General features: G+C 34.7%; 1 protein-coding gene across 1 annotated transcript in view; it reads right to left on the bottom strand.

Moving 5' to 3' along the window:
• Nucleotides 1-6,633: 6,633 nt before the first annotated feature.
• Nucleotides 6,634-26,659, bottom strand: part of GLRB (glycine receptor beta) — a 93,226-nt gene continuing 73,200 nt past the window's right edge. The window contains exons 8-9 of the mRNA XM_077753034.1: nt 20,697-20,995; nt 6,634-7,480 (exon numbers count right to left, since the gene is read on the bottom strand). Of these exons, the coding sequence (XP_077609160.1) occupies nt 7,184-7,480; nt 20,697-20,995 (596 nt within the window). The 3' untranslated portion in view covers nt 6,634-7,183. The remainder of the gene's footprint in view (nt 7,481-20,696; nt 20,996-26,659) is intronic.

Below are 26,659 nucleotides of genomic sequence, written 5' to 3'. Positions count from 1 at the left end.
ATTTTTTAACCCAATACTCATTATTTTAATAAAGAAATTTTGAAAACTGACAACTTCCTTAGCAATAGTGTTAGTGCTAAAAATAGTGTAGCCATAGTGGTAAGAGGTAAAATGAGATAATAATAACCGTAATTTACAGCATGTACTACTATGTGCTGGGGACTCTGCTGAGCATGTTACCTATAATAATACATTAAAACATCCCAATAATGTTATGAGGTTGTCATTGTGACCCGTGATTTAGAAATAGGGAAACTGAGTCCCACAGATGTTAAATAACTTATCAAGATTTACACTAGTAAATAGGATGCTAGCCTAGATTATATGTTCCCAAATCCTTGCCTATAATGGGCTATAAAAGGCAAACTTATATGTTACAATTGATCATTATTATATTCTTATCATTTCCTCTTTAAAAATAGGGTAACGGGGAAAAAGATTCTTTGAGAAGGTTTTCAGGGTTGTATACGGCAAACTCAGAACTATAACCTAGGTACTATAACTTTTAGTCTTTCTGCAACCCATCCCCACCTCCCTATATGTTTACAATGCAATAATTGGCTTTTGTCTTCATTTAGGCCCTACGATTATTTTTATATGATGCATGTCCACATATATTCATTAGGAAATTTTCACATTTTTTTTAGACACTTAATTCATCTAGAAATTTGAAAGCTTCTAAGATGCCAGTGGACTGACTGGAAACTCCAGTGATTTTTGAATGAAAGAGCTTTTGAGAATACAAATGAATGAACCAGACAAGTGCAGCTGTGATTAGAATGAGGCTTTATAATAGTCCAAGGCAGACTTTATTAGGTATTCCCTCTTAATGAGTTCCATATAATTCTCTCAGTTAATAAGTTAAAGATCATCTTTGTAGCTGACAAGCCTGAAAATTCTGACTTAGATTTATAAGAAGACTGTTTGTTAGTAAAGCAAGCGGATGTGATTGTGTGCTAACTTTGTGTCATAAGGAGGAGATCCTTAAAAGCTATATGGCGTGAGGTTGCAGTCTTCAAGGAGAAGTGGACGGGTGTTTACTATTGTTAAATGCCATTTTCCTCCTGCTATACTTCCAACTCTAATAAACACTTAAAAGAATATCCCACGGGAACATACAGTAAACTGAACTGAGCTTTTCAAAAACTAAAATCATTTGCCTCTTCATCTTGTTTACTGTTTCACAAAATGGGGTTTCTGTTATGTGTCATCGGTGTCGTAGGGTGAGGCAATGCTAATTGACTAATAAAACCCCCGTTTGATGAGGTAATTGGGAAAGGACCTGTAGTTTTGACTGCATTCTTGCTAAGGGGGTGGAGGGCTCTGACTCCTTCTGACAGCCTCGCTGTGAATGATATTAATTGAACTGCAATTGCCTCAGGCTGCAAATTGGGATTTACTGAAAAATGTTTCAAGTTATAGCATTAAGATCAGATGGGAGTTTTAGTTAAGAAACAAACACTAGGTAAAGTGCATTACATCACCATCTAAGGAAACTTTCCTTTACTTTTCGTTATTTCCTCAGCAATGCTAACTAGGAAATAAAATTCAAGTAACACTTTAACATTTTAATTGCAATGTTTCTGCACTTTACATATCGTAATTTCTTTTTTATGTTAATGTCTAGCTTCAAAATTCTATGATCAATGGTAAAATGGCCTTTATTTAGCTATATTAAAGTATTTCTTACTTTTCCTTAAGACAGAGTTTTTCCTTTGTAAAGGAATGATTTTGTTCCTTCTTATGCTTTGAGAATATGCATTATGCATTCTGATTTGTATTACAGTGATTTGTGAATTTAACATATATTTCCCTCTCATACTGTTCATTTAGGAATGGAATCCCTGTCTTCATAGTTTTTGGCTAACAAAAACTAGTACCCAAGAAGCATTTATTGAGCTACATTATTTTTCATATTCTAGGCTAAGAGGGTTTAGAAAGAATTAACTGGGGTGTGATATGTGAGATCTGAGAAATTTTAAAGTACTTGTGGAAAAGTAAATGGTATTCATTATTGGGAATACAGAAATTCCAATATTTCATTGTTCTTGCTGAGAAAGGACAAAATAAAATAACATGAATGAATATATAATAATATATGTGTATATATGTAGAGAAAATATAAAATGTATTAAATATAAAATATTAAATTTATGTATATATGCATATACACAAAGAGTATAACAACGTTGAAAATAACATTCATATTACCATTAATACTAATCACAAGAAAGTCTGTTTAGTTTAAAAGTAGGGGTGAGTTAGTGAATGCTAAATTATTAATATGTTGTATAAACATATACACTTAATTTGAAAATATAATTAGAATAAATCTGCTATTCTAAAGGAAGGTAATAATATTTTAACAAGAAGCCTTGATTAAAGTTATAAAAAATATTTCTAACCATTTATCACTTTAGGCTTGGTACTTTAATTTTATTTTTTAATATTTATTTTTGATAGAGATAGAGTGTGAGGGGGGAAAGGGGAGAGAGAGAGGGAGACCCAGAATCTGAAGCAGGCTCCAGGCTCCCAGCTGTCAGCACAGAGCTCGATGCGTGGTTTGAAATCACAAACTGTGAGATCTTGACCTGAGTAGAAGTCAGAGGGTATACTGACTGAGCTACCCAGGCACCTCTAGTCTTGGTACTTCAAAATTTTATATTAAACTATTTGAGTAAGCTGAAGTTTTCAGTAATGCAGATGATAAATTGAGTTGTTTTTTGAGCGGCTTAATTTGAACATTGTGTATGTAATGGGAAATATTTTAACTTTTCAATAGAGATGTGACCATATGACTGAAAGACAATATTGAATGAACACATATTAGTTAAAATAAGTATTTAAAGACATGACATCCAAGACTGGCACACTTAAAAGAAATAGTGAAACATAAAAGAAACCACTTTTCTATAAACCACTTTCCTATAAGGTAAGGAACCTGGCTGAACTTAGCACACCAGTCATTGCTAAATATGATACATAAAGGTCAAAATCAGCTTAGAGTTCAAAATGTGAGCAGAGGCATACTATGAGACACAGCTTCAGGGATAAATTAAACATGTAACAGGAGAGACTTTCATGTCAGAGAGAGGATTTTTTACTTCTCTTCGGGCAACACAAGGCACTACAGATTTTTGACCAGAATACCATGATCATAGCTTTATTTTAAGGAACTTCATGTCATGATAATTAAGTGAAATATGTGATAATGGATTGGATCTTGAACAAAAAAACAAAAACAGAAACAAAAAAGTGTGCCTATTGGCAAATTGGAATAAAGTCTCTAGATTATAGCATTCTATTAATGTTAATTTCTTGATATGGATACTTGGCACTATCGTGGTACCATGTCCTTGTTTAGGAAACATGCACTAAAGTTTGAAGAGGTAAAGGGACATCATCATATCTGCAACTTTATTTTCAGCGTTTCAGAAAAAAATGTCTCAAGGACACACACACACACATACAAACACATACACACACACACTTACACACACACACACACACAGTAGTGGGAAATAAAGCAAGTTGGATAAAATATTAACATTTGAGGAATCTGGAAAAATGCTACACAGGAATTTTTTGGAAAATTCACAAGCTTTCTAAAAGTCTGAAACAATTTCAAAAAAAACTATAAAAGTAATATGTCAATGACATAATATAGATTAAGAGATGACTAGTTTGTGAGAGTTTGGGTATATCATGATGAAAATCGACATTTGTAGCTTTTGGGAGGGAAATATGGGAGAACTCCCCCAAATTTAAAATGTATACATCTTTCAACTCAGCAACTTCACTTCTGGCATTTGTCTCATGGAAGTATACTTATATGTGCACAAATTTCTTCTTAAGAAGAAGCTACATTCAGGCACATTCATGCTATAAAATAATAGGAGACAGTAGACTTATGAATGTCCAATATGTCTTTACACAGAAAGATCTCCAAGACATATTAAACAAAAAATTAAGTAATTGCAAAAGTATACACATGGTAAAAATCCCCTTTATGTTAAATCCCATTATATTAAATTATCTTTCATATTTAAAAATTGGATGGGGGTGGTGACTAGGTGGCTCAGTCAGTTAAGCGCCCAACTTTGGCTCATGTCATGATCTCATGGTTCATGGATTTGAGCCCCACGTTGGGCTCTGGGCTGACAACTCAGAGTCTGGAGCCTGCTTTGGATTGTTTGCCTCTTCTTTCTGTATCCCTCCCTGACTTGTGTTCTCTCTCTCTCTCTCTCTCTCAAAAATAAATAAATAAACATTAAAAACACAATTGGATAAGGGTACCTGGGTGGCTCAGTCAGTTAAGCGTCTGACTTTGGCTCATGTCATGATCTTGGGGTTCCTGGATTTGAGAGCCAACTAGGGCTCTGTGCTGACAACTCAGAGCGTGGAGCCTGCTTTGGATTCTGTGTCTCGCTCTCTGTGTCAAAAATAATAGTGTTGAAAACTTTTTAAAAATTAAAAATTGGATAGCATTGTAAATGCCTAAGGTAAATGAATGCCTAAGGTGGTGACCTCTGGGGAAAAGAGAAAAGAGCTTGAAGAGAAGCTACCATGACAGCAACTTTGAGTGTTCACTCTAAATGCATCTTGGTTTCTAATGCATCAAGCTATCCATGTCTTACTTGGGTAATTTAAAAAAAACGACTGTCACACAGTTAAAAAATAAGCTGATTTGAGGCGCCTGGATGCCTCAGTGGAGCATGTGATTCTTGAGTGCAGGGTCATAAGTTCAAGCCTCACATTGGGTGTGAAGCTTACTTAATAAAAATATTAAGCTGAGTTATAGTGGAGCAAGTCTGTTGTAGCAGTCTGATAAAGAATGAGAAAGGGTAACTGAATTAGGATTGTGTCAGCAGTTATGGAGAAGACGAGGTGGTAGGTGTGAGAGGGAGAATCTATATGCCTTGGTACTTCAAGGGGTGTATAGTGAGAGAAGGAAAGAAGACTGAATATGGCTGACTGCAACAGAGATGGCTTTAACCGGAATAGGGAAGAAGAGAACCTACTGATTTGTGAGGACAAGATAATTTTTATTTTGGAGACATTGAATCTGAGATACTGATATCCAGGTAGATACACTGCAAGTCTCCTAGAAAGACATAATATTTAAAGACGCAGACCAGAACTACCCTGGGGTTAAGTGAGAAATCCTTGAGAAAACAATTATAAAACAACTGTAAGTGGACACTAATTGTACTTCATTGTTATGATCACTGTCTAATGTTCCACTTGAAGTTCTATATACACACTTAATCCTGGGACAGCTATTTATTTACAGTTGGGTATTAAAACTGATATTATGAGACTAAAATATTACAGAAGGAATTCATTCACATTATTTTCAGTACATAAATTCTTGTATAATGAAACCTGTCTTCCATTTGGTACATTTCCCACTTAAAACTTTATATCTAAATCAAACTCTTGCATATGAATAAAACTTGCAAAACTATCAAGAATGTATTATAAGCAAATGTAATTTTTACAAATAAACATTGTAAATGGTTTAAGTCTTACTAAAGGCATTTTCTTCCTAGCATGTTTCCATCCAAATGTTGGGTCCTCGCAGGATACTGAAGTCTATCAGTAGGGTTACTTGTGGCATTTAAAACTGTTCAGATGGCTAAGCTTTTGCAACTAGGGGGTGCTGAAGGACTACAGAGGATCAGATTATGTCTTATTTTTTAAAAATTTGGTAATCCGTGAAAATCTTTTAAAAGTTAAAGTCTTTAATAAAATAGCATTGAATTACATATAGCAATTTGCATAAACAATGTTTAAACACATTTTATTATTGAATTAATCATATAACCATATAAACTCTCATCTGTGACAGAACTCTCCAAATAATGTAAATATACTTATTTGGTCTCATGTTTGTGTTATATGAATCACTGATAATTCTAATTTCTCAACTATGGAGAAATAAAAAGGTACACTGGGTTGATATCACTAGGAAATGGGAAACTTATAGACCAGAAACTGCCTATTCTTAAGTTGAAATAGGTCAAAGTAAATAAATCTAAGTAATCTAGACTTTTAGCAAAAACAAAAATACAACTAGAAAGCAGGCCTAACATAGACAAAGACACTATATACTTAATCTTTAAATGTTTTATAACAAATCCAAAAAATATTCAAATAAAAAAGAAATGAATTTTTTAAAAATTAGTTTTACTTTGAAATATGTAAGCATTTTAACAAAATAAAGAAGTTAAAATCCTTCAAAATTTTTTTCCCAAACTCGTTACTTCTAATAATAGGGCATCTTTCTCTTGGTTTCTTAAATTTTATGTGAAATCATATATCCATTACTAGATTCCAATTTAAAATATTTATGACTCTTTAAGGCACAATGATTTTGTTTACTCTGTATCAACAAAATGAAATCCATGAAAATATATTTAGGCTTTAAGGTGGATTAAATAGAATTTTTTTTGTCAGAAACATTTAATCAATGTATTTATCCTTTACTTTTATTGTTATCAGAAGCCAGAATTCAGTACGAATTTATGTAAATCCAGATGTCCCTTTGTTTCAAAAATGCTTACTGTGTTTCATAACCTGGCATTTTGACAACACAGGCACACTTTAAAATGAGCTGATTTTACAAATTGGTAATTTTTTGAACTTTATTTCTCCACAGAGCCCACATAATTATAGTTAATATATTTCTACTTACAAAGTTTAAGCAATATGCAATATAATTTTGCTTAATCTGTGATAGTACCATCTAAAATTATACAAGAATAAGATGGCTTTCTCTGAAAGTTACAAGGGAGGAATTTTGAAATATTACATACATTAGAATGGTCATCATAACAGGATCTAGCGTGCACGTTATTTTATTATCAGAATTATGTGAAATATTTGCAATTTACACTAACTGAAGGGAACGGCTTAGATTTTATTTTATGTAGTATGTTTATCCTTCATTTAGTCCTAAAGCAGTATGTTTGCTATACATTATATACATCATCAGTAGAGCACAGACGTAACAAGATCATGCTGCCATTCAAAAGTAAGTTGCCACATTTTGATTACAATCAAATGGCATCCAAAATGCACTATATTGCTATGAAAATGCAAAAGTTTTCAGACTGGCGTTTCTGAATGAGGTTGGTCACAATGAAATGGGGTTTTATTTTACACAAATGGAAAAGATTTATCATAAATATATAGACCAATATATAACATTGAAGAACAAGAAGCAGAAAGGAAACAACGCTCTGGCATAAAGATCAATTCGCTTTGCTGCTGTTGGAATAACAGGTTTGGCAGGGGGCGGCTTCTTGTTGTTCTTTGCCTGAGATTTGCCAAGCCCATTGTTGACTTCAATAGGTTTTCCATAGCAGTCATAATTGGACAATTCAAAATCTCTTGGTAAGCTTCCAACAATGCTGAAGTCATTAGACCTCAGGTCAGACTTAGATGTGCAAACCTTTTTGCATCTCGTCTCTCCAACCTGAGAATAAAAATTAAGGACAGAGTATATTTAAAATTGTTCTATTCATAAAACATCTCTTCAAAAGGATATTTTAAAAACCTGATGGTCTAATTAGTTGACTATTATCTCTGTTGGGCAAAACAATTTAATAGTAATTGATAAGACCATCAGAATACCTGAACACTTAGGGCTTGAAAATGTTGCCCATATAACAAGGCTTATGTCATGGAATAAACCTTTGACAGGTTATTTTGTGCCAAGGGATCAAAGCGCAAATCAACATTTATCTTAGGTGCTCCCAGGCTTGGAGAGTTCTCAGTTGAAATACCAATGAATAAAAATCCAATATTTAACCATAACACAGACCATATTACCACAATACATGGATTACGGAAAAATCTGGTATTTCTAACCTTTGACTTCCCCATGGATTCTATTTCCAAAAAGGGTGGTTTATAAATGACTGAGACATTTATCTCCTCAATGAGACAGACTCTATTTCTACACCACAATCACAAATAAGAACTAAAAGACGGTCACAATTATCATGAACCAAAGATTTACTGGTGAAAAGCATTCATTCCTAATTTGTTGACTAAAGTTGAAGAGCAAACCACACTCAGAGAATCTAAAGAAATTGTGTGTATTTCAGCCAGATCATAAGACACAGAGATTATTCAGTTGACAATCTCTGAGTTATTAAATCTGAATCCATTCCTTATAATATACGAAATAAGTATTTTACATTGAACTCTAGCAACCAGAAATGCTCTTAGAAAAAACAGAGGTATAGGCTAACACTGATACTACAAAAGGCCACAGAAAAGTAAGCTTTTTGACTTTACTGCTTAATTTCCCATTCTTCTTACTCCTGAGTTCTATGCTTTGCCTTTGGAATCTCCATTATTGATACTTACTGCTTTTACTGAAAATGGAAACTATGTCATTATATATTGTCAGTATACTATAGCTTTTGCCTTATTAGTATAATACATATGGATTTTATTTACCCTTACTAAGTTATGGCTGGGTAAAAGTGATGCTTAACCCAAGAAGCAAAACACATTACTTCCTAGAAGTATTTCAGGTAGCAGGACCCTATCTTTTATCTGAACAAACACTGAGACATATTTTCTGGGCCAGAGCCAGATGGCAGTGTCTAGAGGTGGACAGCACACATAATTAAGATACAGTGAGTGGAAAAAAGCAAAATGTGTTTATGCATCTCCTATCATTACAGATGTAGGTTATTTCCTTTTTTTCAGTTATGAACATATATTGGTACTGTTATTTGTTACACTGGAATGCAAGTGTTAGCTTTATTATATATACTTTATACCACATAGATATTTGTACAATCCCATTGAGTAAGAATTTTTTTAAATCTGTTTATATAAATATAATTCTACAAAAATACACAAGAAAAAAAGGGTGTGAAGTGCCAATATATTAACATATTTAGAGAATGTTTGTTATAAAATAGCCCAAGTGGAAACATATTTCCATCCTGCTTTGATGGGACTTCGTTTTCGCTAAGTGTTGCCAACCTTAAGAAAGAGGGTCCCCACCCCTTTGCTAATGTGCAGTTACAGTTTGCCAATTGTCAGATCTCAGCTGAGCTTAGAACAGTGACTGTGCTTTGATGAGGTGTCTAGTTCTGACTGAGCAACCGTAGGCCTAGTGTCTAGTCCGCATCAATTTATGCACTATGTCTAGGACAATATCTGGCAAAAAATAGGGACTGGAGAATGAGAAAGAGAGCAAGGTAGCAACCAAGATCTAAATGATTTAAATATGACTTTGGGAAATCATATCGATATTATTCATGAATATCTATGTATGAGTAATATAAACATTTGACTATATACATAAATACTATATATCTGAATATTATGAATTATAAATATAATGACTATATATGATAGAAAATATATTTTATATATATATAATTTACTTTTAGACCTTCCATTTAAATTCCTCAATTTGACATTTCAAAAGGCCATTTCAGCAAGCAATCTGTCATTTAAGGTCCACCACCATGACAGACTCACACCACGTACACTGACTCATATTCACACTCACACACCTTCCTTGTAAATGTGCCAGAAACAAGCCCACATTCAAGGCTATAATTTTCTAGTGCTATTTGAGGAGTCAGTCTCAGTAGATATCAGTGAACTTTTGTAAAGAGTAAAATTACTACCCTGACTGGAACAGAGGTTGAGAACAGGATCTACATCTCAAATCTTTGCATTATTCTCAGACTCTCAGAGTAATCTTCAAAATCTGGGACTCTGTAGATATCCCAGTCTTTCTCTCTTTAGAATTCTCTAAAAAATCTAAAGTTTTAGATTCACTAACTGTGCTTTAGGATCCACTTATCAAAACAAAGGAGTATTCCAGCGTCTGCCATAGACTTAAAAAGCATGATTCTCATCAGTTATTTTACTTTTTCACAAAGAAAGATGTGCATATTTACATGAGAAATGCAGTTACTTTAAATCATATTTATACATACTTACATAGCTATAGGTATAGCTTTAATATCTATAAATAGCTAAACAAGTTATCAAATTTATATATTATAACCTGTCACACATAAATACTTCACATTTTCTAATGTTTATTTACATAAACATATTCTTAGATTCTGCTAGCAATTTTAATAATTTTAGAAATTTGTCTACATGGTTTATTCAAAATGTGACATAGGATGTTACATTTATTCAGAGAACTTATTGAAATATAGTAAACATGTCAGTAGAGAAGAATAATTTCTTCAATGTTAAAATAATAAAATAGAAAAGTACTCCAACGGGCTTCAATTCGGTTATACTAAATCTTTAATCATTTTATTAAAACCTCTTCTAGAATTGTATTAGAAGATTCTTCTATTTGAAAAGAGTAGAGTTGTGTGTGTGTGTGTGTGTGTGTGTGTGTGTGTGTGTACTGACGGAGAGAACCTCTACTACAGAAATATTTTTTAATTATGTGACACAATTGAAAAAGAAATAAGAAGTCCTCAGATTCCTTAAATTAGTCAAGATTCATTAACAAGTTGCCTGGTCTCACCTTTTCCCATTTATCAGAGATTAAATACAAACATAACTTTTTATTTAGTTAATACTCTTCACACATAATTATCATATCAAATATGTACATAAAGGTACAAAAGTATTTATGAAAGTATTTTAAGCAATTATAATATCACATGAAGAGGGATTCAATAAACTCCTTATAAATAAGATAGTAACTCTACATAACACGTTCTTAAAAGTGATCTTGGTTATATTAATCTCCAATCTATAATTTCTCAATTTTCCTCACATAAATATGTGTCTCACTTACCTTCATCATATAAACTTGTCACTCCTGAAAATTATTGGTAGCAAAAATGAGGTAGTAGGATAATGAAACTGTCAAGAATAAAAAATGATGCAGAGAAGAACTTCCTAATGTTTCAAATTGAAGCTTTTAAGATTTTCTTTGTGGTCCTTTTCAGTTTGAGTCACACATTTAAAGGCAAATCACCTATGCAATATTTCTTGGCCAGAAGACTTACGCATGATTTCGTGGTGATAATGGTAACTTCTGCAGTTGATAAAAATATGTTCAGAAGGGAATAATCTCTATATATTTTGCCAAATTTAAGTCATTCATTATTTTTAAAAATTTATCATTACCATAGGAAACAACCTTCTCATTCAAGCATGAGTAGCAATTTTATTTTCAATTTAATCAAATCCGAGAGCAAGGATATTATTTTGTCTTTAATGCCCAACTTTCTTGTGAATAGCACATGGCACATACTAGGCATTGGGGAGAGGATGATATTTACAAAAGTAGATCCTCAATGTTTTTGTTAAATTTAAAGAAAGATATGTGTGAGTGAACCAACAAATTAGTAAACAAAATATTGTAATGGTTGAAGGAGTCCTAAATTCACCTGGACAATTACGTATGTATGAGGACAGATTTATATATGCAGGTAAAATTATAAAAACATGTTAAAACCTAGATTGAGTGATCATTGATCTTTTTTCTATCTCTCCTTTCCTTAGCAAGGACAGAATTATTTTAATAATCAGCATCAAAATTTCCTATAATGCAAATTTCACTGTGCTTCCATCAATGACTATCCCTATTCTGTCTAAATATGAATCACATGTCATTTTGAAACCATGCCCCACAAGGTTAATGAGGTTGAAACCAGCAGAAAGATTAACGCTTGTTTTTTAGAGAATTGTTTATCCCTAATCAGCTATTGTGTCTTTTCAGACCCCACTAACAAATCCAGTAGCTGTTTCTGCAGAAGTCTGAACTCAAGGTCAACTGATAGGGTTCCAGCCTGTGAACAAGCAAGGCCCTGCATTCCTTAACAGAGATAATGAGCCTAAGACCCCATTCCAGTTTATACCAGCTCCTGGAACATGCCCATAGCCCCTTCTCCTTGGCCTAAAATAACCTCCTGGCTGACGCCGGGAGCTGAATTTTGCCTCTTCTGGTGTTACGTCCCCATCCCCATGTGAACATAGGATGTATGTTCCATGTATGTTTGTTCAGTGTGTGTATTCCACCTTTCCTCGTGAATAGTCATGTTTCCCTTCCCTTTTCATCAACATATATGTCATCTACCCTGAAATTCTCCTTTAAACACCTGCTCCTTAAACACCTGCTCCTGGAACCTCAGGGATGGCCCCGGGACACCAGTCCACGTCTCCCCAAGTTGCCAGGCCCCTAAATAAAGCAATCTTTCCTTTACAGCCAGCACCTGTCTTTTGAGTATTGTCTTTTGAGTGGCAAGCAGCTGAAGCTGGGTTTTGATAAAAATTTCATTGAAATTACTTAGCAAAAGTTTGTGATTTGAAAGAAAAATACACTGGAACAAATGGATTTTGAAATCAAAAACTATATTTTTCACAGCAAAACCATGAATTAAAAAGGAAACGATTTTTAAATTTCTTTTTGTATACTCTTATGTGTTAATGTGTAATAATCTTACTGAATTTATCAAGCTTATAAACCGAGTTTGAGTTTACACATTTGCTCTAAGTTTGATGTATGTATTAAAGCTAAGTTATTTTTGGATGCATTTGCACTCTGAAATCTTCTCAGGGTACAAATATTACATAGGTACAATGTTTATTTTAGAAACTGCATTTAGGGGCACCTGGGTGGCTCAGTAGGTTAAGGTCAGGTCATGATCTCACCGCTTGTGAGTTCAAGCCCTGCACTGGGCTCTGTGCTGACAGCCCAGAGCCTGGAGCCTGCTTCAGATTCTGTCTCCCTCTCTCTCTGTCCCTTCCCCTCCCCCTGCTTGCACTCTGTCTTTCTTTCTCTCTCTCTTATATAAATAAACATTAATTTTTTAAAAAAGAAATTACATTTGGCCTAAGCAATGAAAGTAATTTACATTTATTTCTGGAGATTAAAATTTCTGGTCCACTTTTAAACTTCCTAAGTATCACTCTATGATTTTTGTAGCAATACATAGCAGGTTCAGAATCCAGACAACTGTGTTTCTATTAGGTGTTTCTATTAGCAACCCAAAACACAGAGAATTAAAATACATAAGTTCTTTTTTTTTTTTTTAAATGTTTTATTTATTTCTAGGAGAGAGAGAGACAGCGTGAGCAGGGGAGGGTCAGAGAGAGAGGGAATCACAGACTCCGAAACAGGCTCCAGGCTCTGAGCTGGCAGTCAGCACAGAGCCCGACGCGGGGCTCGAACCCACGAACCGCGAGATCATGACCTAAGCGAAAGTCGGACGCTTAACCGACTAAGCCACCCAGGCGCCCCTAAAATACATAAGTTCTTAAATATGATGAACTTTTCTTCATTGGGAAATTATTTTATGCCTAAAAGCTAAATTTTAAATAATATCCTTCTGGGGGAGTGTTCAAGATGGCATAGGAAAATCCTGAACTCACTCCCTCCCATGGACATAACAACAAATCCGTAACTGCATATGGAATAATTCCTTTGAAGGGGATTGAGACTCTGGATTGAGAAGCTCAGGTGCTAAATCACATGACATGGAAAGCAGTGCAATGAAGGGGATTGAGACACTGGATGAACAGAGCCTCTGTAACAAGGAACCACAACAAGATGGGTAGAAGAGGCAGAGACACTGTCTTGCTAAGGAAAACCACATCCAAGGTGCATGGATTGGAGGGATTCCAAAGATACAGAGGTTTACCCTGAGGGGTGAAAGATTTGAGCTCCACATGAGGCACATCACCCCTTAGATTCTGCACAGGAGAGACGAGCCCCCCAAAATACCAAACTCTGAAAACTAACAAGGAATATGTCCAGAAAAACTATGAAACTGTAGTGAAAGAATAACCCACTTTTTAAAAGCTCAAATGCTGACTCCCTTGACAGGGAAATCAGGGCACGAACATAAGATCAAAAGTGCATAGTCTACAGGTGAAGGAGGCCTACTTACTACTAATGCATCCACTCGAGAGGGAGGGGACAGCTGGGCCTCTCTGTCCCCAGGAACTGAGACACTAGAGGCAGCCATTATTACCATCCTGTTCTGCCATGCTGATTTGGCACTGGCGAGCATCATTCTGGAATTTTCCCTCTAGACAGCTAATGCCGGAGGGCATGACCCACCTAAGTGTCAAACAAGCCTGGGCATTGGCCAGGCCTTACAGCCAACAGCACAATAACCCCACCCACGAGTGCATCTACAGCAATGACAGTCAGGCATTGTAGCCAGCTGGTCCAGGGGCCACTCCCACCTATCATGTACCCACAGTAGTCATGTCCCCACCACAACAGGAGAGTGTACACAGCCTACACACGGGACATCCCTGGAGCACCTTGTTTTGGTGACCAGGGGGAACTGCACTTCTGGGCCCCACAGGAAAACTTCTACATAGGCTACTCCTTCAAGACCAGGAAAAGGAGCTGAGCTACCTAATAGAGAGAGTCAGGCAAATGAAGAGACAGAGGAATATGTTCTAAATAAAAGAATAAGACAAAATGTCAGAAAAAAGAACTAAATGAAATGGAGCAAAGCAATCTACTTGATACAGAGTTCATAGTAATTAATGGTCATAAAAATGTTTACCAAAACCAGGGGAAGAATGGATGAACACAGTGAGAACTTCAACAAAGATAAAAAATATAAGAAAGTACCAACCAGTGCTGAAGAATACAATAACAGAAATGATAAATACACTAGAGGGAATAAACAGCACATTAGATGATATAGAATAATAGATCAACAATCTAGAGGACAAGATAGTGAAAATAACCCAAAATGAACAGCAAAAAGAAAAAAGGATTTTAAAACATAGGATAGTTTAAGGGACCTTTGGGACAAGATCAAATGTACTAACATTCACATTAGAACTCAAACAACTCAATCAAAAACAGAAACAAAAAACCAAACCAAAAAATCCAGTTAAAAACTGGGCAGAAGACCTGACCAGACATTTTTCCAAAAACTATATGCAGATTATCAGCAGGCACATAAAAAGATGCTCCACATCACTAACAGTCAGAAAAACGCGAATCAAAACCACAATGAGTTATCATACAACATGAGTCAGAATGGCTAGTATCAAAAGACAGGAAATAGCAAGTGCTGGTGAAGATGTACAGAGAAGATAAATCATTGTGAATCATTGGTGGGAATGTAAATTGGTGTGGCCACTCCTGAAAATAGCATCGAGGTTCCTCAAAAAATGAAAAAGAGAGCTACCATTTGATCCCGAAATTCTACTCCTGGGTATTGATCTGAAGAAAACAAAAACACTAATTCAAAAAGACATATTTATCCCAATGTTTATTGCAGCACTATTTACAATAGCCAATGTACAGAAGCAACCTAGGTGTCTACTGATAAATGAATGGATAAAGAAGATGTGGTAAATACATACAATGGAATATTATTCAACCACAGGAAAGAATGAAATCTTGTCATTTGTGACAATATGGGTGGACCTAGAGAGTATTATGCTAAGTGAAATCAGTCAGAGAAAGGTAAATACTGTATGATTTCAGTTATTTTTGGAGTTAAAAGCAAAACAAATAAGCAGAAAAAAAAAAACGAAAAGACTCATAGACAGAACAAACTGATGGCTGTTGGAGAGGGGACAGGAGGATGGACAAAATCGGTAAAAGGAATTAAAAGATAAAATCTTCCATTTATAGAAATAAGTAAGACACAGCAGGTAAATTACAGCATATGGAATAAAGTCAATAATTTTGTGAAAGTTCTGTAAAGTGAGAGATGGTGACTAGTCTCATTGTATTGAGCATTTCCCAGTGTATATAAATATCAAATCATTATGTTGTGCATATGAAACTAATTCAATACTGTGTATCAATAATTCTTTGATAAAAATTAAATAAAATAATTCAGTCTAATGTTCTACACCCTATTTATCTTTTGTATCTATTTTCTTAAATAATATTGATATGTTCTATAGTACCCTGAAAATCTGCTTCCAATGAATCTTTTATGTCAGTTCCACTGCATAGAATATATTAAGATTTCAAATCCCTTGCATGTAGGTGTTCCCTATTACTAGAGAATTTCTGCAATTATCCAGGCCCCATGACATACCAGAAAATGGAACTGATTGTGGCACTACTGAAAATCAAGCACCTATTCCATAGAACTTCTTTGTTTTCTGTCTCCAGATCACTTAACCAGCTTTCAAGTTAGTGGGCAGGAGGATTAGTAGGCAGGAAAAATGAGAAAGTGGTAAGACTAGGAGATATAAATGGAGGGACTGATAGCTAGAGCCACAAATTCAAGGAGTCCCTATAATAACATGTCCATATAATAAAAAGGGGCTCAAGTATTCCTCCTTCTATTTCTGGAATGGAAAAATAAGTATGTTTCAGGAGGAAAAGCAAAGTCTCCTACAAGGAGCTAGCATGCTTCAAATACCAGCTTTTTGATGTGCTGAAGCACCTTTAACCAACCATGAGCTCTTCCAAGGTACTATCTGGTGGTTTTGGTCATACAAAAAACTAAAGTAAAATACTAGGGAAAAGAACCAATATTTCTCTGAAAAGGTGTGTCCTGGTGCAGGAGTGCAGTAAGTCTGAAATAGCCCAATAGGTAGAGCAACTACAACATAACTGAAGTGCTAAGAGTAGCTCACTGATGTGTCTAATCACTGGGGTGTGGCAGCCAGGTTACAGATTCAGTGAGGGTGCTGAGAGACTTGAAAAGAGTATTGGGGAGCTCTGCTCCCGGGAAGATGTAGTAGCCATATCCTGGACATTATATAAAACAAACCTAAGAAGGCTGTGAAAGTGGAGAAACAACCGTTCTCCAGTTGGGGCCCTTCAGACCCATGGAACAACATGGTGGTGAATTCTTATGTGTCCTTTTTGCCTCATATATCCCAGATTTGAAGCTGAAGGAGCTGAAATTGAAAATGAAACTGGTATAGATAAAAATACCTCTAATAAAAAGCTACTTCCTCTAGCCAAAGGACAAAGAAAAGAGTAGCTTAGCAAGACAAAAAAAACTTTCATTTTTTAAAATTTTATTTATTTAATTTTAGAGAGAAAGCAAGCCAGGGAGAAGGGCAGAGGTAGAGTGAGAGAATCTCAAGCAGACTCCATACTCAGTGCAGAGCCCAGGCATGGGACTTGCACCCATGACCCTGAGCTGAAATTAAGAGTTGGACATTCAACCGACTGAGCCACCCAGGCACCCTAAGACCAGAAACTTTTAGACAATGTTCTCTCTACTCTAGTCAAACACAAAAATGTGAACCCATCCCCATCCATGACAGCAAAGGTAGAGTGGGGAGCTGAGCCTTCCACCTTTAAGAGGCTGTAACAAGGTGCCTAACACTCCCACTGCAGTGGTATCAGAGAAGGCCACATAAGGAGTGAGGACTTCCATCTCTATAGACCACCCACCAGACCCTCTTTCCCCCACTGCATTAGGGGAGACTGTGTAGGCAGCACGGACTTCCACGCCCACTCAGCAGAAACACCTGCTTCTCCTCTTCCACCCTGGAGGTGATGTCACAGGAGGCCTAGCTGAGAGGCAGGACTTTTATCACCACAAAGTGGTAATGAGGGCACTTTCCCCACAGACAGTGTGTATCAGTGCAGAGAACGTGGGGAATTAAAAACTAGCAATCATACCCTCAATAATGAAGAGCCCCCAACCTCACTGTGTGAGGACCTGGACTACTACTTCCACCGGAAGTCCTCAAGCAGCACCCTTCCTTCTTCGGGCAGGACAGAGCCAGTGAAAGCCAGCTAACACAGAAAGTTTCAACTTCAAATATTCAGAGTCTCACAACATAATATGAAAAATGTTCAGGCTTCAACAGAAAACCATTCATCATACAAAGAACTGCAGAAGATCTCAAATTGAATTTTTTAAAAAGATAGAGTCCGTAGAAACCAATATCAAAATGAAAAATGTGTTAGAATTATCTGAGAAAGGTTTTAAAACATGGATGATAAAAAAATGTTTCAGTCAGGTATTATGAACATTTGTTTGAAACCACTGACAAATAGAAAACCTGAGCAAAGAAATACAAAATCTCAGCAAAAAGAAGGAAAGGCAGGATGGAAATTTTATAACAAAAAATACATTCAGCAAAATGTAAACCTCTGTGAATAAGCTCAACAACAACAACAGCAACAGCAACAAAATGGAAGGGGCAGAAAAAAGAATCAGTGAATTTAGAGATATAATCAAAGAATTTATCCAATCTGAAGAAAACAGAGAAAATAGACTAGAAAAAAACGAAGAGAGCAACAGGAATCTGTGGGACTATAACAAAGGATCTAACAGTTGTGTCATAAGAGGCTCCGAGAGACGGGAGAAAGAAGGTGGGTCTGCAAAGGGTACTCAAGAAAAGTAAGTGTCGAAAACTGCAAATTTGACAAGAAACGTAAGCCTACATTTTTAAATAAGCTGAATAAATACCGAACAGGACAAACCCAAAGAAATCCACACCAAAATACAAAATTTAACTTCTGAACACTAAAGACCAAAAGAAATCTTGAATGCAGCCAGACAAAATAAAGTTTACCCTCAGGGGAAAACCAATATGAATGAAGAGGAGTTCTCATCAGAAGCCCTGGATGTCAGACAGAGGGAGGAGACAGAATGTTGTGTACATGCTAAAAGAAAAGAACTGTTGACCTAGAATCCTATCCCCAGTCAAAATATCTTTTGGAAATAAAGGGGAAATCAAGATTTTCTCAGATAGAAGGAAAACTAGACGAACTTGTTACCGGCAGTGTTCCCCAAAATAATGGATAAAGGAAATTCTCTAAGTAAAGAAAACAATGAAACACATAACAGAATAAAAGAAAGAATATGGTGAACAAAAAATATACTTAAATACAATAAGCTTTCCTTTCCCCTTTCAGGTTCCTAAAGTATATTCAATGGTGAAATAAAAAGCAGAACACTTTCTAATTAGGTTCTCAGAAATATTTACAAGACTATCATAAACAGAAAGTTAAAGGGACGTTAAAGGATGTAATATTTTTACACGTCACACAAACTGGTAAAATAATGACACCAATAGACTTTGATAAGTTATGTAGATATAATTAGTACCTAGGACTATCATTAAACAAGATAGTTAAAGAGATACACTTTTAAAACCAATATAAAAAACTCAGAAAACATTATTTTAGAAAATGTTTAAGTAACCTTCATGAAAGCAAGAAACAGAAAAGAGGGAGATAAAAACCAGAATAAATAGAAAAGAAAACATAAAACGATATTTTATTTCCCTAACATATCAATAATTAGATTAAATTATATCATCTAAATATACCAATTAAAACAGGAGAGTGGTAGAGTGATTAAAAGTCCTAAATCAACTCTATATGTTGTCTACAAGAAAGTCACTTTGAATATGATTTAGACATGCTGGATGGAAAAGGGTGGAAAAAGATATGTCAAATATATGACTTCTCTAAGGTCATGATAGTTCTGTATTAATGAACATTTTAGCCTTATTCATCATAAAGACAGGGTATGAAAGAGTCATAAAGGCCTGAAAAACCCTCCCACAAGGTAGCAACTAACACTACACGAAATCTTGGCTGTAGATGCAGAAAATGAGTTTAGTAGCTTAACAAGAAATTAAAATTTTCTAAAAAGTATAGCTTTAGGCATCACCACATAAAAGTAGTTTGCTTNGACTGATGGATGTGGGGGGGAGAGGGGGATGGGCATGGAGAAGGACACTTGTGGGGATGAGCACTGAGTGTTATGTGGAAACTAATTTGACAATAAACTATTTGTAAAGAAAAAAAAACAAAAAAAACTAAAAAAAAAAAGTAGTTTGCTTGTTTTATATCTAAAGATACGCATATGGCATATTTGTCTAACATTCTAGGTAAGGCGTGTAATGGTAGTTAACAACCTAAAAGAGTAATATTGAGCCAAAATACAGGCAAGATTTTCAAGGTTGTAAGATGGTGAGAACCTATTAGTCTCCTGTGGAACCTACCACACTTGATAAGCTCAATGGGAATAGACTCCTGGTTTACTGGTCGTCCCAAATGGAAGGTATCAATCAGGGGAGCTATGGGGCAAGTGGATAGCTTTGCTAGATTCATGAAACAGCCTATTGATCTGGAATTTATCAGAATCTAAAGGCATTGCCCATTATTCTTAGACCAATGGTCAAGTGACAAGGCAAGGTCCAATTCTTCTCCAAGTACTCACCACTGAGCTGGACAGATCCCAAACTATGGTATAATTTCCCTATGGGCCAGACATCCAATAAATAAGTAGTCTGCCTGACATATTCTGTGTGGAACTCTCTAACTTGATAGGAAACAGAAAGGGGCTTTATCAAGAACGTGGGCTCCCCTAAATCTACCATGTTGGCAAAAGGTCAATGCTTCCAGCAATCCTCTGACCTTTCAGTGAGGCTTATCAATTGAGAAAGAACAGGAAGGTCTGTAGCTTTGGCCAGATCTCTACATTCAATGGTACCCATCAAAGAAATAATGTCTCATTAAACTCCATAGAAAGTCTTATAGAAAGTTGATAAGGTGTTGATTTCTTTTTCTTAATGTTTGACCTAAGTATTTTTTATTTCTTTTCCAAAAATGTTAGATGTGTTTCAGTTCCTTTTTATCTGTGAGAGAAGAATGAGGTGGCACCAATTCTATCAAACCCTCACACCCACAGAAAAATATCTTTCTCCTGAAGTGCAGAGAGGATGGGGGAAAAACTTTCACCGGATAGTGTCATTCTTACCTGCAAAGTGCTAATGTGAACAGGAGTCCCTGTACCATTCACAGTATTTTTTTTAGCAGCATTTGCATTTCCACCTTTTCCGTCTGCTTGCTCAGCCTTAGCAATTCTGGCTTTCTCTGCTTCGACTCGTTTGGGGTTATTCAACATCACCTGCACGACAGCATACTCCACCAGAGAAGCAAACCCAAAGAGAAGACAAGCAATGAGCCACACATCAAGGGCCTTCACATAGGATACTTTGGGAAGTTCAGCAGCAAGGGTTGTGCACTCTGAGGCCAAGCTGAGTACAGAGAAGATACCTACAGAAATAGAAATAGCAGTTAAAGTTGTTTTTTACCCCTGTGAAATGTCTGCAAACATTACTTTTTGACACTATCCTTCTGTAGTTAACTTCCAATGCTCATTAGGTCTCTTTCAATCTCAAAGAGTAGAGAAAATAATATTGACATACTATTTATGTAAGGATTATTTAATGTAGTTCGAGATGTTTGTATTTAATATTGAAAAGTAAACAGAAATTTAAACCAAAGTGTAAAAACACAATTTAGATCTGTTTTAAATATTAAAGATGTCTGAAACTATTTTGTAGTATCTCAGAGGAAGCCACAAAGCTCTCTAGTTATTTCATTTCAGCTTTATTTTAGACAGTTACAGAACTGCATTTTGCCCCATGAACAACTAAATCTGAACAAGAATAGAACATATAAAACAATTTTCTGATAAGTCTCAGAATTTAGAAAAATCTAATAGAAAAGACAAAGATAGAGCATTCCTGATTATTTAAGGGGAAACAAATTATTTCAGCTCTTCAAGGAAAGAATAATATTCTGCTATCTGTAATATTAACCATTTATGGAAAGGTAACTAGTTATATATCAATTTAAGTCAAATAACTGTAAAATCCAAAAGGAAAATTGCAATAATTTATATCCCTCCTTCCTTTTCTTTGCACTTGCCACATTTCCACTGACTACCAGTGACACCCTGTGTCAGAAAAAAATCTTCTATGATGTCAAAGGAGGCTCACGTTAAGTCATGTAGGAAACAGGTTTGCCTTGGCTATGCACTTATGGGGCCAAGTGCACTTTTTTATTCCTAGATTTGACAACCACAGAGAATTAAAAAATATATTAACCTAATAAAGATTCACTTAGTTTTCTTGTCTCTTGCCTTGGGGGTATGGTAAGCACTATACTAGTATTAATAAACAGTTAAAACACTGAAAAATATATTCCATCAGTTGCATTGTTTCAAAGGCTATTGAGAGGTGTCAATATTGTTTGGTTCTTTTTGTAAGTATTCAAGAGCTACCAGATTCTCTACTAGAAAGAAACGTTTCTAGCAAAATATAGTAACTTCTGCAGATGGAAATGATATTACTTAGAATATAAAGACTTCACAAGCATCTAATTTACTGTTATATTAATTACCCTTGGTCCTGAGGAAAACTAAGAACTAATTAGTAGAGACTACATTTTAAAAGTTAATACAGGTCTTAATGTTTCTAACCTGGAAGTGGAAACTAACATAAAAAAACAAGATCTGATCACTTATTGTCCTAAACTGCAATTAGTTATACCTATGGGCATTAATTTGGCAAGCCATATTTCCAAGTCAATTTTTCTATTTTTAATCAAATGCTATATGTCAATCTAGCAATCAAAAGCAAACCTTACTTAATTCCTTAAACCTTACTTATTCCTTTAGAATAAACTGACACATTATTCTCTGTGTTTCCATAGCAGTTCATGTTCGTCAATAACATAGAATATATCAAACTGTTGTAAACTGAATATTATACCTGAATATTTCCTGATATCTTAGAAACTTCGTAAGAAAAGGGAGAATAATGGCAGATTGTAGAGTTCTGAAAGCCTATAATGAATTTACCATATCTGATAGAAAATATTAAGAAACTTTAAATTTGGGGAAGAGAAATGCATTATCAAAGGAATGTGGAGTAACATTACTCTGGCAGGGATACATAAAACAGAGTATGAAAGGAAAAATAGTAGCTGCAGAAACAAAGTGTGAGGGAATGAAGAACAGAACTGACGTAAAAGGATTTTGAGAAGACATTTTAAAACACTTGGTTACTGATTGAAGGAAGAAGGAAAAAAAGCTCTGAAGAATGAAATAACTAGAAAAATACCCATGAAAGATGGGAGGAGGAGATGTAGGAAAGAAAATGACTTTGGTATGAAAACATTGATATGGGTTAGATAAAGGCCAAGAAACCTAACCCTGATGACCATGACACAGCACGATGCACTTGAGAATTTTGTAAAAGAAAAGATTAGCCAATATTATTCAGATGAAGGTCATTTTGAAAATGTAGAAAACATTGTGAGGAAAAGATTCTGGAATGTCAAAAAAAGGAGACCAAAGAAAAAGAGAAGGGACTGCCCTTTTAAAGGAAGGATATGACATTAATAGCTTTCTGGGGAGGGAAGGGAGGTATTTATAATTCCAGATATTAAGTTAGAAACCATGATGGTCAATTCTATTAAGATTTTTATCATGTCAAAGATGAAAGAATAGAAATAGAGGAGATGAATGTGAACATCACTATATGCCTTCTCTTCAGGAAATCATATTAAAATAGAAAATATCCATTTGCTTTTTTAATCCTAAAACAAGAAATCTGAGCAAATAATATTTCTTTGGACAAGTATTATACCATTTCCTTAATATAGTCTCCAAATAAAATTACTTCACTGTTAAATAATGCATAGTGAAATTTTGTCTGAATTTTAATAATTTATAAGCCAATCAAAAGAAATTTCACTAGTGGGTATCTACCCAAAGAAAATGAAAACTCTAATTTGAAAAGATATATGCACCCTTATGTTTATTGCAGCATTATTTATATTGGCCAAGATATGAAAGCAAACCAAGTGTCCAATGATAAATGAATGGTTAAAGAAGATGTGGTATATATATATGTGTGTATATATATACATATATATACACAATGTATGTATATTTATATATACACAATGTAATTATATATATATATATACACAATGTAATTTTACTCAGCCACAAAAAAATGCAATCTTGCGCTTTGCAGCAATAAGGATGAAGCTAGAGAGTATAATGCTAATATAATAATAAATGTCATGAACCAACAAAGGTCAAGGAGTAACTGCAAGTGTTCACATACCTGTAAACTCCAAATAATTTTTATCTCATAGTGTGGTAAACTATCAAATTCATACATGTGGAATTGTGATTAATAAAATGAAAACTCACTTAGAAGTACTACTAAATTATATTAGCATGTTATCATTTCATGACATTTTATTCAAAGGATACAAAAAGGAAAGCTATTATCAATACCATGTGGGAATCTAAAACAACTTTTTGACATTTCTGTAAGAGGTCTTTATAATCCTTGAACACTGTTCTAGATGATAAGAGTACAAGAAAGAATGTATGCATGCATGGTCTGCTGGAGGTCTGCTTTGTAACCTAAGTTATTAATCTTTCTACACTTCAACTGAAAGTTATATGTTGATAAACTCCCTTTAAAAAAATTCCCTTTTAGAAGCAATTCAAGTACTGTATGTACCAGAGAAAGGGGGTGTTATGCATAATTTACTTAGGGTATTACAAAAAGTTACTTCCATAGTTACTTCCATACATAGAGAAGGAGCTAAAGACAAGTCTTTGCCTAAAATTCATAGAGGGAGTTTTCACATTTGTTAACAATGGAAAAGGTCAATTCAGATGAGATTGGGAGAATGCTGAGCATCTTTTCATGTGTTTGTTGGCCATCTGCATGTTGTCCATTCAAGTCTTCTGCCCATTTCTTAACTGGATTGTTTTGTTTGTTTGTTTTTTCTGCTTTCTTTTTTTCTTTTTGTTTTGTTTTGAGCTGTATGAGTCTTTGCATATTTTGGATATTAGTCTCTTATCAGATATATGATTTGCATTTATGTTCTTCAGTTCAGTAGATTATTTATTCATGTTATTCATAGTTTCCTTTGCTGTGCAAAAGCTTTTTAGTTTGATACAGTCCCACTTGTTTATTTTTGCTTTTGGTGCTTTTGCTAAAATCATCAAGATTGACCCAGATCTATGTCAAGGAGCTTACCACTTGTTTTCTTCTAGGAGACTTATGGTTTCAAGTCTTCAAGTTTTTAATCCACTTTGAGTTAATTTGTGTGTATGGTATAAGATTATGGTTCAGTTTCATTCTTTTGCAGGTGAGTGTCCAATCTTCCCAACACTATTGAAGAGACTACCCTTTTCTAATTGTATATTCCTGGCTCATCTGTCATAAATTAATTGACCATATATACATGGGTTTATTTCTGAGGTCCCTATTGTTTCACTGAAGTATGAGTCTGTTTTTTTTTTTTTTATGTCAATACCATACTTGTCTAATTGCTACAGCTTTGTAGTATAGTTTAAAAATCAGTGAGTATGGATGCCTCCAGCTTTGCTTTGCTTTCTCAAGACTGCTCTGGATATTTGGGATCTTTAGTGGCTACACACAAATTTTAGGATTATTCTGTTTCTCTTAAAAATACTACTGTAATTTTGATAGAGAGTCCACTGAGTTTGCCCATTGCTTGTAGTATAGACATTTTGGCAATATAAATCTTCCAATCCATGGGTATGGAACAATTTTTCCTTTATTTGCACTGTCTTCAATTTACTTTATTAATGACTTACAGTTTTCAATATATAGCTCTTTCACATCCTTGGTTAAATTTATTCCTAAGTATTTTATACTTTTTAATGCAACTGTAAATAGGATTTACTTAATTTCTCTGATAGTTCATAATTAGTGTAAAGAAACAACAGACTTCTATGTGTTGATTTTGTATCTTGAAACTTCACTGAATTCACTTATTCTAGCAGTGTTTTGTTAGAGTTCTTATAGTTTTATGAATATAATATGTCATCTACAAATAGTGACAGTTTTACTTCTTCCTTTCCAGTTTGGATGCTTTTCATTTCTTTTTCTTGCCTAATTACTCTGACTCATACCTCCAATACTATGTTAAATAAAAATAGCAAGAGTGGCTATCCTATCCTGGTCTTGTTTCTGGTCTTAAAGTACTATTGAGTATAATATTGGCTGTGGGCTTTTCACATGTGGCTTTTATTATGTTGAGGTATATTCTCTCTATATCCACTCTGTTACAAGTGTTTTATTGTAAGTGGATGTTGAATGCATCAAATGTTTTCTCTGCACCTATCGAGATAATCAAATGAGTTTTATCATTTATTTTGCTAATGTGGTAAAGCACTGATTGATTTACAGATGTGGAACCATTCTTATATCCCTGGGATAAATTCCACTTGATCATTGTGTTTGATCCTTTTAATGTATTATTGAAACAGGTCTGCTAACATTTTGTTGAGAATTTCTGCATACATATCGATCAGGGATATTGGCCTGTAATTTTATTTTTTTGCGTGTGATATTCTTATCTGGTTTTGGTATCAGAGTAATGCTGACTTTTAAAAATTGTTTAGAGGAGTTCTTCCCTCTTCTATTTTTTGAAAGACTTTGAGAAAAATTGATATTAATTCTTCTTTAAATCTTTGGTAGAACTTACCAGTGATGTGTCTGGTCTGGAACTTTTTGTTTGTTCGGAGGTTTTTGATTTTGTCCATTTGCTGGTGTGTAATTATTTGTAGGAGTCTCTTAGGATCCTTTGTGTTTTCTGATATCACTTGTAACGCCTCTTCTTCCTTCCTGATTTTATTGATTTGAATTTTCTCTCCCTTTTTTTTCTTGGTGAGTCTAACTAAGGATTTGTCCATTTTGTTTATGTTTTCAAAGAGCCAGCTTTAAGTTTCACTGATCTTTTCCATTGCCTTTTTAGTCTCCATTTATTCCTACTATATTTTTTATTTCCTGCCTTCTGCTTACTCTGGACTTTAGTTTGTTCTTCTTTTTCTAGTTCCTTCAGGTATACAGTTAAGTTGTTTATATGAGACTT

Source organism: Crocuta crocuta, unplaced genomic scaffold (assembly GCF_008692635.1).
Source record: "Crocuta crocuta isolate KB4526 unplaced genomic scaffold, BGI_CrCroc_1.0 scaffold591, whole genome shotgun sequence".
Classification (NCBI taxonomy): Eukaryota; Metazoa; Chordata; class Mammalia; order Carnivora; family Hyaenidae; genus Crocuta; species Crocuta crocuta.
The sequence above is the reverse complement of the archived record's forward strand: the minus strand, read 5'-3'. Positions and strand labels throughout refer to the sequence as shown.